The 13,741-nt window shown below is 33.0% G+C and overlaps 1 protein-coding gene across 2 annotated transcripts in view; it reads left to right on the top strand.

Moving 5' to 3' along the window:
- Positions 1 to 4,759: 4,759 nt before the first annotated feature.
- The window catches only part of LOC131167323 (short integuments 2, mitochondrial), a 35,055-nt gene continuing 26,073 nt past the window's right edge, over positions 4,760 to 13,741 (top strand). Inside the window, exons 1-4 of one of the 2 annotated variants that reach the window (XM_058126089.1) lie at positions 4,760 to 5,005; positions 5,089 to 5,193; positions 5,280 to 5,357; positions 13,548 to 13,689. In XM_058126089.1, coding sequence (XP_057982072.1) covers positions 4,838 to 5,005; positions 5,089 to 5,193; positions 5,280 to 5,357; positions 13,548 to 13,689 — 493 coding nt within the window. In that variant the 5' untranslated portion in view covers positions 4,760 to 4,837. Of the gene's footprint in view, positions 5,006 to 5,088; positions 5,194 to 5,279; positions 5,362 to 13,547; positions 13,690 to 13,741 lie in introns of both variants that reach the window. The other variant, XM_058126090.1, reaches the window with a different exon arrangement.

The following is a 13,741-nucleotide window of genomic DNA, read 5'->3' on the forward strand; positions in this document are numbered from 1 at the left end:
CTTAGAAATTGAATTAAAAAGCCATGCCACAACCATGCTATTACAGCGGCTCCATGGATAGTGAAGACAATCAGAAATCGGAGGTTGAGGGATGTTAGATTACCACTTTACCTGAAAGATTAAGCTGTTAAGTTGTGGGCCAACAATGTATATCAAGTTTTAACACTCCCTCGCACGTGCAGTCTGACAACACGTGGAGAGATAAACATATGATAAATAACACCCACAATAAGGAATGGAATTTTTTTTTTTAAATTGCGGGAAACAAGACTAGAACCTAGGACCTTCTGATAACTCAGCTCTAATACCATGTTAGATTACCACTTTACCTAAAAGCTTAAGGTTTTGAGGATGAGCTCACTAACATGGTATCAGAGCTGGGCCTTCGGTTGTTTGGCTCCTCTGTGGGTTGGACTTCTCCTCGCCTCATTTCCCCCCATGGGCTATCATCGCCTCATTTCCCCCATGGGCTCGAGAGGGAGTATTAATGTGCGTCTAGTCCCACATCATCTATGTGAGCAGTTCTAAAGTCAATATAAGATCCTCTTAGCCCTCTTTCCATAGTACTTAGGTTTTGAGGACGAGCTCTCTAACAAGGGAGATAGCCATCAATGAAAGCTATCTTATTCTTTGCATTCAAAGAAGTGAGCATGGATCGACTCCATGTATGATAGTTATCTCCGGTCAAGACATGAGAAACAAGAACAACACCATGATGGTATGAATTACTAAGATAATATGGATTGACAAAATCATCTATGGTTGATGAAGGAGAAGAAGAAGGTGGAATAATAGATGCGGAAGGAGAAGAGGAAATTGGAGTATCGCCATTAGAGAAGCTCGAGAGAAAACATTCTAAAGGAGCTCTAATACCATATCAAATTTTATGAATTTTTTAGCCTCATTGCATTAAATGTAGCTTACAATAAGTTTACATATACAATTGTACAATGAGCTGAGCTGCTCAAGTGAATGAACTAATCAATAATAGAAAATTAACAACTCAATAACTAAACTAACAACTCAATAACTAATATTGGGAGCTGCTGCTATTCATAATAGGTACGGTGAAAGTAGTCTTATACCTATATTTTTTCAGCAATTTAAATTTGCCAAAATCCTGATTTCATATTGAATTTTAAGAATATTTTTGCATTTTAAGTTCTTCTGATAAGGTCAAATTTATTGGGTATTGGATATCTAATCCATTTCAAGGCTTTATTTAAGTGTTTATAATTTATTACTAATGTTGGAGCACCTCTTTGGATTTCAAACGCTCTTTGTGTAATAACCAAAAAAAAAAAAATGTGTAGAGTAATGGTCATATAGTTAGTATTAAAACGAAAATGTTTTTTTGTTAAGATCCTTAATTCTATGTTTAATGTCTAAGAAAGACCTTATCTAAGCGAGTGCTCAGAGATCATTGCGATTCAGTCGCTCCCTAGAGGTCGGCCTGATCAAAATGGTATTTCATAAGATAAACAAGGTAGACACTGTTTGTATACGTAAATAAGTATATAAAATAATGTTCTGACTGACATAATTTGTAGAAATATATGATAAAATAATAATAATATAGGTATCTTATACAGGGGCCCACAAGACCATCTGGGGCCCACATGAGTCCCGAAATCAGGTCTTAAAGTTGTGTGGGGCCCACATGAGTTTTCGAAATTTGAACTTAATTCTTTAAAATATAAAAAATAAATAAATACTAAAACATAACTTAAAAATAATAACAATGATTTTAAAAAAATAAAAAAATAAAAATTAATTAATTAATTAAATGGGAGTGTCAGTAAGCACTCCTATTTCCCACACATGATCTTCATCTCCATCTCATACTTAACCCATACCTAACACATCATATGTCCATTCCTTAATTTTAAAAAAATTATAATTTTTCTCGTCTCCCCACACTTTTATAAATTTCATTTTCTTCCCCAAAATTTTCCTATAAATAGGAAGCTCTCAACCTTCATTTTTTCATAAAAAAATTTCAAAGGAAGAGAAGGATTAGTGAGTGAAAGAATTAGTGGTAGAGGGAGAATTTTGGTTATAATTAAATTCTCACTCACCCACTCTTTCCGATCTCATTTTTTAAAGATATTTGTTGTATTCGTAGCACAAGGTAAATGAAGAGATAAGTAAATTTGATTATATTATATTTTCATTTAAAATTTATACTCGAGTTTATTTGTAAGTAAATTTCGATTATGTTACTTAGTTTCATAAAATTTCCCTGAGTTTATTTTTACGCATATTTAATTATACTATTTTTAATCTTTAATATTCTTATATTCATTTTTGGGTTAAGAAATGTTCTAATCTATTCAAATATATATTTTTAACATAAAAATTGTGTGGTATAAGTTTATTTTTACATTGCATGTTTCATGAAAATATGAGTAAAGATTAGTTTTTCACGATATTATTTTAAATTGCATAAATTATAATAAGATGATTTTAAAACCCCTTATGACAAAGGAAGTTCAAATTTACAAATGTTCGGTACCGTAACTTAAAGTTTAAATGGATCAGAGTGCACCCACACTATTTACAAAGTGATTTTATATGTTTGTAGATTTCTCCTGAGTGTACACCTGATTTCGGATCAGGACTTAATAAGGAAAATTTCACTTAATGATTATGTACGTTGATTTAGTTTGATCAGCTTACCAGCTAAGTCCAGTTTTCAGACCGCACAACTCAGTCATGGGGGTAAACATGACTTACGGCTAACAGGCCTAAGAGTGATTTTTACAATATATGTTTATACATATTTAATTACGTGTATAGAGTTATTGATGATTTGAAGGAAAAATATATGTTTATATGAAAAGAGTCATTCTTGTGTCTAAATGATGATCTAAAGAAAACGTATAAGGAAAAATATATATATATATATATATATATGTATATAATTAAATATTTTTAAAGTTTCAAAGTTAAAAGTTTAATTTAATAGTCACAGTATATGATTATTAAATTTTACTGTTATAGTTGATGGTAAAAGTTTTATGCAGAAATTTTTAAATTTATATTTATTTTAGAAGCAGTTTTGAAGTTATAGTATTAAATATTATTTTACGAAATTTTAAAAGCTTATTTTGGTTACACACTAATAATAATCTTATTTACTTATTCAGCGTAGTCTCACTCCAATCATATTTTACATTTCAGATAACTCTGAAGGGCATATCGAAAATCAGACATAGCAAGCATGCGGGTGGGGATAAAAAAATAAATATTGATTAGAAATATTAGTATGATGCCAGATGATTATGTATTGTGTAATTTTTCTTCTTTGGAAATAAATGCTTGTAATACGATTAATTAGCGCTTTGGTTTAATAATAATTGAGTTTATTTACTTTCGCTATAAATCAATGGTAAAAAGTAAATATCTCAGATCCTTCGGGTTGGGGTATTACATTTTGGACATAAAATGCCGCACAACTTCGTGGTGACTTAGACTTTCTGATTATATTTACGTACATTAACACATCTTCATTATCATCTCTTTGTTATTTATTAGTTTAATTTTTAAAAAAATGTTAAAGGAAAGGTCAAAATGTTACAAGTGTATCAATAACTTATGTATTAGGTTTGACTTAGATTTTATTTAGTTTGAATTGGCTTCTACCACTCTTAGCATCTCATTAACTACTTATTTATCTGGGAATTCTAAAAATAAATAAAAAAAAAGAACTACAAAAAATGTGATTTTTGAACAACTAAAATAGATATGAAAATAGTAAAAAATGCAATTTTAAAAAAACAAAATAAATAATGAAATAAAAATTTCATTTTTCAATAATAAAAGCAAGAAAATCCTTAATGATAGAGCAAATTAAAGAAAAAAAATATTTTGCGACTATAATTATATGCAAGAAGTAGGCAACATGCAACCAACAGTTATAATCGGTAGTTGGATGTTTGTTAGAAAGAAGGATATCTTAAATTAGGATTGATAAATGTTTCTTCTTTTAATTTTCAAATTTTTTATTAATCACTATGGTATTTTGGTTATAAAGGAAAAAGACTAATTTATTAATAAACTAATTAAGAGGCTAAAAACAATGAACTCGATCTTGAGCTTTCATGCAGTGTGGACATAGATAAAATGAATGAATTGTATTTAATTAGTTCATACTTTTTCAACAAGTAAGAATCGCGAGTATATTGTCGAATTTGATATAATATATTGAAGGATATGTTTTTGTTATGCAAAATTTCCGTAATTACTTTATAAAAATGTTGACACCGAACTTGAAAAACATAAATCCTACAAGATAGGTGTTGTGCTTGATCTATTTTAATTTAATTATATATTTTATAGTAAACCAAATTTTTAATTAATTTGTGCAATATTGACTGACTCGTTCTTTGAAATTTATTTTTCCTATTTGTAATTTGTTCCTTTTTCTTCCCCCAAAGAAAATTCTTAAAAATAATAAAAATACAAAAAAGCAAGGCATGCAACTAAAAAAAAACATTAACAATTTCAAATATTTATATATTTGGCTAAAATTTTATGATGATAAATCATAATTTGCAAAACTTACAAAGTGCTTTTATTATCTACTAAATATCTATAAGTATCTAAATTAATTCATAATTATTCATAATTTTTCTTAGATCTATTTTCAACATTTTAATTGAATTAAAAAATAGTTATATTAAAAAAAAGCAATTAAATAATAAATAATTTTAAGAAAAAATAAAATAGTTTGTGCTGTTGGAAATCAAATAATCTCTTCACATCTTCCGTTTCTTCTTTTAAAGAGAGTTCAGAGTTGCGCGCGCGCGAGAGAGAGAGAGAGAGAGAGAGAGAAATGGGAGGAGGAGTGAGAAGGATGGCGAAGAAGGCTTTGGGAGAGATGAAGTTCAACATGGGTGGAGGTATCATCAACTGGTTCCCCGGTCACATGGCTGCTGCTACTCGTGCCATTCGCGATCGCCTTAAGCTCGCCGATCTCGTCATCGAAGTTCGGGACGCCCGTGTTCGCTCTCTCTCTCTCTCTCTCTCTCCCGCACACACGCACACACACTTTTTCTTACATTTTCTATTATTTTGCTCGTACAGATTCCAATGTCTTCTGCGCATCGAGATCTCCAACCTTTTCTTTCTGGCAAAAGGCGTGTCATTGCTCTAAATAAAAAAGATTTGGCCAACCCTAATATCATGCATGTATGTAATTCGAATATTATACATGTGTTTATTACTTACAATGGTAATTGGTTTGATTTTAATAGTTACTGGTTAAATTTTTGTAGAAATGGATTAATTATTTTGAATCCTGCAATCATGACTGCCTGTCCATTAATGCACACAGCAAGGGTTCCGTTAAGAAGGTTAGTGGTCATTCATAATGTATGGGCTATTTTTTTCCCAAAAAACTTATGCTTACAATTTGTTGTTATTGTATCCGTTTTCTTGGTACAGTTTTTGTTTCATATATTCACATATTCTGACGGTTTTATATATTGGGATCAATTGTGTGCAGTTTGTTAGTTCAGCTAGTTTGCTTTTGGGAGAAATGTAGAGAGTTAGAAATATTGCATTGACTTTGGAATCTGATTGCACAGGCTAATTGAAGTTGAGGACCCTTCTTATTTGTAGCTTTTTAAAGGAATTATCTGATTTATCCGTTTTAAATGCTGCTTTGGAACTCATAGAGGGCTCAAATATTTCGTATTATTTTTAAAAATGAAATGTCTCTGTCAATGAGAATGGATTCTCTTACACTAGTTTATAGTCCATGCATTAAAACAGTGTTGCACAACTTTAATTTTTCTCTGAGTGAGAATTTAGTGCAAATCATCTGCAAAACCTTGCTTGGTGGAGGCTGTGACATCAATCAAGGGTGCATAAAATATTTATTGAATCCCCCAATCATAAATGATTTGTAATTTTTCAGAAATTGATAAATTTGGTTATTTTCAATTTTACCAGTAAGATGCTGTGTATTTTGTAGTTAAGGAACTCTTAATTTCGTTGGAGGTTAGGCTAAAAATTGGTGCTTCAAATGCACACAAGTCATACTTGAGAGCTTTGTTAACCCATTTTGATGAAATGTTTTTACGGACTGAATAGCCAACAGTTTTTTTTCTAATATGAAAAAAGTTAAAGGTGAAAGTTAAGCCATGTTGTTTGAGATAATCTGAATTATGGAGTCTTGAATACCAGTAACATGCTGTGTATTTTGTAGTTAAGGAACTCTTAATTTCGTTGGAGGTTAGGCTAGAAATTGTTGCTTCAAATGCACACAAGTCATACTTGAGAGCTTTGTTAACTCATTTTGATGAAATGTTTTTGCGGACTGAATAGCCAACAGTTTTTTTCTAATATGAAAAAAGTTAAAGGTGAAAGTTAAGCCATGTTGTTTGAGATCATCTGAATTATCGAATCTTGAATCCTTAATAGCTTGATTGACCTCTATATGAATACCAAAATACTCTTTTAGGTGGTGGCACGTCCCATTTTTTTTGTAGCTAGCTAGTTTGGGGTATCCGAGAATAGAGACCTGAGCAAATTTTATACCACGGAACGAGTCTGTTTATATTTAAGAAAGTAAGTAATCTTATCATTTTTGAATATGCTTCGAATGGATACAGGCTATGTAAAATTTCTTGCTGGGCCTTGGGTTGACCTAGTCCTTTTGGCTTCTAATCCTTTTTTACTCACCCTACCTTTTCCTTACACAGAGTAATAGTTGGTTAGATTTTCAGTTAAGTTTTTTGTCAACCGGAAGTACAACCGTAACATGAGCCTCACCATAAGTTTCAACAAGATCTGTTTGGAAACATAGAGAAAATATTTTGATAGTAAATTTATACTTGGGATGCTGGTTTTGGAAAACAAAAACACATGTAAAAAATTTTCATCTTTTTTGGTGGTGTTTTCTTTAATGTATCACACACGGAGAGCAGCATGCTTGTGTGATGGATAGAAAGGGGCATTAATTTATCTTTTTTGGTTTGGAGGAGATTTTTCGTAAAGGGAAGGGGTAATTTTTGGAAAATTCCTATAAAAAAGCGCTTTCTTTAATACATTATATGCAAAATTGACTTGACCATTTGATGTCATATATGAATTGGCGAACTTTCATGTAATATCATGTTTGAAATTTCACTGCCTAGTTTGATGGTTATGTTTATCATGGTTTTCTTCATAAAGTTTTCGTGCATATATATGCAAGAATGGTTTATATTGTCTTCAATTTATTTCCATGAATTCTTAATTCATTGATGTCTTCAGAACTAGATTTATCTAATTTATAAAATATGTTGTATTTTTTATAATAGAAAATGTGTTTGTGAATGTGTGTGTGTGTTTTTTTTTTTGGTTGCTGAAAGAAATTTTATTAATAAAGAGTAGAGAAATATTAATGCCAAAATAGTGTGGGTCCTCAAGAGTTGAGGTAAAATAAAAACGAAAAGAAGAATAATAAAGAAAATCAAGTCAACTTATTCTAGAAACCTTTCTTCAAACCCATCTCAATATAGTTAATTGAACACTTTTAAGCTTTCCAAATCCCTTTGATCCCATCTTTTTTTAGTTCTCTCTCAAGCTAAACTAATTTCATGCCCTCCAATATCAGTCTATAAGAAATCCATCTCGTTCAGAAGATCTTGAACTTCATTATCCTTCTCATTAATTCTACGGGTAGATAGGATTTGATAAAACACCATCCCCTTTGAGAACTTTCATGTTCTTCCTGCTTGCTGACCATTTTTATATCAAAATTAATCTCCTCGTCCTTATAAATAGCTAGCTTCCCCCCCCCCCCCCCCCCCTAGTCGACTTTTGGGGTGTCCAACACACAAAAACCCCAATCGAAGAGAAGTCCAAATTATAACCATACTAAGAACTTTCATCAAGTAATAATTTATCACATTCAAAAATATTGTGGAATTGACTGCTCATTCAATAAAAGGGCAATACTTCTCAAAGGACATTCGTCTAGGAGAGTGAATCATGACAAACTAGGACTTCTACAAAGTGTATGTATATTTCATGGTCTAGGGTCATTCCCCAGCTTCAAATACGATATGTGGACTGCAGAGTTGATCCATGCTCGTTCTACTGCATCTTCTAGTGATTTTCATGCTAGTTCTACTTTATTTCAAAGTTATTGATGTCATGCTAGAGGTCATGTTAATGTTTGTTGTCATGAGCAAGTCGCGGGAGCGTGAGCGAGATGAGCTCTAGGACAGTGAGGATTAGGGTGTAGATGACCCATAGGAGAGTGAGGATTAGGGTGTAGATGACCATAGGAGAGTTGGATTAGGTTGTGGTTGTAGTTTAGTACATTGGATATGAGAATGAGGTATTTGATGGCTTCGATGTTGATCAATGTTGGTGTTTTCAAATGTGTTCTATTCACTGCCGTGGATAATGGTGACGCAAATATACCATTATCTTCCACACTTCATTAGTCTGTGACATTATCTCTTGCATGTTTTTGTGGTGGATGTTAGTAGTAGTATAACTGTGTTAAGGTTGCTTTGATTAGGTTAGATACTTAAATATCAAGTGAGAGCCGCACCCAAGGATATCTTGGGTTAATAGGACCACTTTTCTTGCCACGAAGATTTGCTTAGTTGCCATGTAGTTAGGAGATTATAGAGATAAAGTTTATTGTTACATTTCGCCTTTCGATGTTGCCTGTGCTCTACGAGGAAGAACATTTATTTTAGTTACAAAGGGAAGAACACAATTTTCAACTTTCCCAAACTCATCCCCAAGGACTTCAGGGTAAGAAGTTAGAAGTTAGGCGCACAAATCCAAGTTATAGTTTGTTGGTCATTTGAAACATAGAATTTGAAAAGTGAGTACCTATTGTTGTTAGGGGGACCAGTTTGGAGGTGAGAGATCCCACATGAGTTATCTTGTGGTGTACTAGATTTTTTTTATCTGTTTTCAGATTTTGCACCAAATGAGCTCCTTTTGAGTCGTTATGCAAGAGATATTTAGCAAGCCATAGATTTGGTTCAAGGATCTTGACAACCTAATCTTCCCCACTCTATGTTGAACCTAATGGAGTGTGTTGAATTGAATAGGTAAATAGGAGAGCTTTTATATAGGGGTTTTGTAAGGCGTAGCCTTAGTCCTTGCAGTGTTCCAGCTACCAACCTGTTTGACCCCTAGCAAAGATGGATCTTAGAGGAATGTGAATAGTTAGTTGAGCAGTTGAGCCATATATAAAATCACTATCAAGTGAAGGTTTCATATTTGAGGACATGCTTGATATGTTAGTTGGCTGTAGTTGGTACTCCAAGCTGGATTTTCTGATTGGATACAACAAAGTAAAATTAGACTAGGAAATTAGTGAAAACTGCATTTAAGACCTAGAGGATGCTTTATTTGAGTTGTTGGTCATGCCCTTTGGACTCTCCAATGTGCCTAACATCTTTATGAAGGTTATTACATGTCTTGCATTTGAGGAAATTCCGAGTGGTCTATTTTGATGACATATTGGCCTATAACAATAGGGAGGAGCACTTAATTCATGATAATCATGTTTTGGTTACCCGAGGGAAATTAAGTTTGTATGCTAGTTGCAAGAAGTCCAACTTTTTATAGCCGAGTGTGCTTTTTCTAGGTTTTGTCATTTGTGCACAGGGTATAGTAGTTGACCTTGATAAGATTAGATCCATTAGGGAGTGGATGGAGCCTAGGATTGCTTCTCTAGCTTGTAGATTTCATGGCTAGTTATTTTCTGTAGGCAATCCATTAGGGGATTTGGCACTATGGCTTCCATCATTGATTGTCTTAATGGAGTTTCATTCACTCGTTGCAATTGCTGATACCAACGATTTACTGTCTGGAAAACAGAAGCCCCCATAAAGGTCACTTGTTTTTTCGCATGGGAGGCAACACTTTGGGAAAATTCTTGCCATTTACAACTTGAAAAAAGGAGGTCTGGCCCTTGCCAATTGGTGCTACTTGTCTTTAAATAATGCTGTATCAGTCCAGCACATCCTCTTGCACTGCTCTTTGACTAGACATTTTTGGAATTTGACTTCTTCTCTAATCAGGCGGTAGACAACAAAAGGTGACTTATGGGCTCGGAAAGGAATCACTCAAGCAAGGAAACGATGAAGGTTTTGTCCCACATTACCCTTGCTATCTTTTGGGTTGTGTGGAGGGAAGGAATAGGAGAGATTTCGAAGGAACAACTACCACCGTTCATGTTGTTAAAGACCCATGGATTGCTAGTGGTACTAGTTGGCACAGTGGTTTGGTTGCGAGTGACACTAATGTAATGCTTCACTTGTTTGACGCCCTGCAGTGTGAGTATTTTTCTTTTTGTTGTTTATACTTGGGTGGTATCCCCTTGGTGCCTTTTAAGGAAATCCTTTCTTTACTGATAACAAAATAATTATAATATTTTTTCTTAATTATTATATTTTTAAACTCTTGTTTTAGTGCTCCAAGAACAATATTATTTTATATGGAAGCGAAAAATGGTGAAAATTTTTTTTGGTTGAATTTTATTAATTTTTTTTCAAATTTCAAAATTTGTGGACATTTTTATTTTATTTATTTTAAACTAACATTGATTTTTTTTTTTGCACTAAAAAATTGTGTATGGAATGATTTAATCAACAAAAAAGTGAATTATGATACTGTGGCAATTGGTTGCCACTACTTTCCTTGAGTAATTGAGCAAAGATTAAAGTTAGTAACAAGGGTCTTCGAAAAATCAGTCTAGTTTTATGTTTGAGAGATCTACTGTAGAAGTTATATACCTTTTAAGAAGATTAATGCAAAAGTTTAGGGAAAAGAAGGGGTACTTGCATATTGTTTTTTATTGACTTAGAGAAAGTGTATGATAAGGTACTTAGGGAAGTTCTATGGTTGATTTTAGAAAAAAAGAGTATGTAGTAGGTATATTGATGTCAATGTCATTAAGGATATGTACGATGGAGTAATGACTAGTGTTAGTCTTAGGACTATAGGTGGAGAGTCTAGGGAGTTTCCAACCATAATAGGCATACATCAAGGATATGCTTTGAGCCCTTATTTTTTTGCAGCAGTGATGGATGAACGGAGTATCAAAAATTAGATTCCATGGTGTATGTTGTTTGCAGATGATATCATCTTTATTGATAAAACTAGGAGTGGAATAGAATCTAAGTTAGAATTATAGAGAGAAGATTTAGAATCTAGAGTTTAGGATAAGTAGAAATAAGACATAATATATGAAATGTAATTTTAGTCATAGTAGGAGGAATATTGGAGAAAAGATTAAACGTGATGGTTAAGAAATTAATAGCACTGGCAATCATTTGTTTCTACATTATAGGGTGGCTAGGCAGCTTTGGGTTTTTCTCTTTTGGTTTTTGGGGAGGCTTTGGTGCTTCTTGTGCCGGTGGATGTTTTCCTAATGGTATGGTACAATGGTTTTGGGAGGAGTAAGAAAGGAAAACAAAAAGTGGAGATGTGCAGTTTTTGGCATTTTCTAGGCATTGTGGATTGAAAGGAATGCAAGGATTTTCAATGGCAAATTGAATTCTGTGCATTTCCTTTGGGATAGAGTCGCTTTTAGAGTTTTTTTTTGGGCTCATTCTTTGTGTTCTTTTCAAGGAATGCTTTTATCCGATCTCCACGGGGATACGAGAGTGGCTTTGATGTAGTGTTTATATTTATTGTGTTTTTTTTTGCTTTAGGAGGATTTTTTTTAAAGTAATGTTTAGGAGGATTTCTTATCCTCCTTTCGGTTTTCAGTATCTTTTTTAATATATCTTCTTTTCTATAAAAAAAAACAAAAGTAACTAATAACACTAGTAGATTTCGATGCCTTGGATCTCCTTTATGTAAGCTAAAGGAGAAATTGAAAAAGATGTAATACATAGAGTTAAAGCTGGTTGGGTAAAATGGAAAAGTGCTTCGTTCAGGCTGCGTGATCAATAGAATACCCTTAAAATTAAAATGAAAGTTCTATGGGAGAGCTGTAAAATCAGCTATGCTATATGGATCATAATGTTGGGCAATTGAGAAACAACACATTCAAAAAGTAAAAGTTGCCGAAATGAGAAGGCTAAGGTGGATGAGTAGTATAATGTTAAAAGATAAATTAAAGAATGAACATATTCGCGGTATGTTGGGCATAGTTCTTGTAGAAGATAAGATAAGGGAGGGGCGGGTCAAATGGTTTGGGCTTTTGCTACGTAGGGCAAAAGTGCACTCGTTAGAAGGAGTGAGCTAGTTACTATGAGGAGCAAGGTTAGACTTAAAATATCTTCGAACGAGATATTGATTAAGGATTTATCGTATGTACCTCCATCATTCTTGGAAGGCTTGAAAGGTATCCTTATCTTCAAGGATGATGGAATGGGCAAAAAGCAGCTGTGTATGGATGGGATTTTGCAAACTCCAGGGGGAAGAGATAAATGGGAAGGACCCAGAAGCTCAACAACTGTTGGATGGGCTGGGCTTGTGGATGTTTGATGACTTTGATCTAGGACGTTATGAAGTTTGGTTGGATGGGGGTAAAAGGAAGATGAATAAAGGCCTGCGGGAATTAGCTAATTTGCATGCTAAAGGGTTAAAGAGGGGTCTTTTTAAACTAGTTTCCTTATTTTTGTCTTTTTTGTTTTCTCTTTTTATTTATTTTTGCTTGAGGATTTCTTGTCCTCTTTTAGTTTGTAATTCTTCTCTTTTCTTAATACAAATTTATTTTCTTTATAACTTTATAACAGCATATAAAATATATCCAAAAATTACAAAATAGTACACGTGGCTATTTTTGAGTGGTTGGTCTATAGAAATAAAATGTGACTGCACACATCAATCAAAACCCAAGAAAAAGTCATATTTTTATTTTTTTTAAATTGCAGTGTTGTGAGAGCAGGTTTGGATCGTATAGTTGAGTCGAAATATTGTTTAACAAGACTATCGATTAGCCAATAAGTTTGATTTGGTTTTGATATAAAAAATCACTGAACTAATATACTTTGGTTGTTATTTAGTAGTTCGGTTTGATCATTCAAACCATGAACACCTCTAGTTGCCACAACAGCTGAAAATTATAAAATCTGATTTTTATTTTTTGCCTATAACTGCTGAAATTGATAATGGAAAATTGAAAACTAGCAGCACAAACAAAGGTGTTGTTGGCACCTGTTTCTTCGTTGTACTGCAATGGAAACCGAAAACTGAAGAGAGGAATGATACCAAACAAATATTTTTATCTTTTTTTTTTAAAATTGTTTTATTGCATTTTGGAACTTTTTTTGGCTTTGGACTGACTAAAGCAAGCTTATCAACATTTTTCAGCATCCAATTTTGCTTCCCCCCCCCCCCCTCTAAAAGGTAGTTTGTATGTTTTGTATTTTTTGGCACTGTACTATAATTGTTTACCCTTTGTGACTGGATATGTGGTTGGATTTATAATATTCAAAAGCAAGATTATGGAGTTATTGTTTCTATAACATTTTAACACATATATCTTCGTTTGTTTAATTATCCATCTTGTGTGCTTGTATAGTTTTGTTCTTGTTCATAATGCCATTTTTTATGGTTTATGTTCCAAGCTTCTAGAACTTGTGGAGTTCAAATTGAAGGAAGTGATTTCAAGGGAACCTACTCTGCTTGTCATGGTGGTTGGTGTTCCCAACGTCGGGAAGTCTGCATTAATTAATTCTGTGCATCATATAGCATCATCTCACTTTCCTGGTATGATGATACTTTATTTTGTGATACTAGCTGTTATTTTTATAAATTTCAG

The sequence above is a fragment of the Malania oleifera genome, chromosome 11 (genome assembly GCF_029873635.1).
Source record: "Malania oleifera isolate guangnan ecotype guangnan chromosome 11, ASM2987363v1, whole genome shotgun sequence".
Taxonomy (NCBI): Eukaryota; Viridiplantae; Streptophyta; class Magnoliopsida; order Santalales; family Ximeniaceae; genus Malania; species Malania oleifera.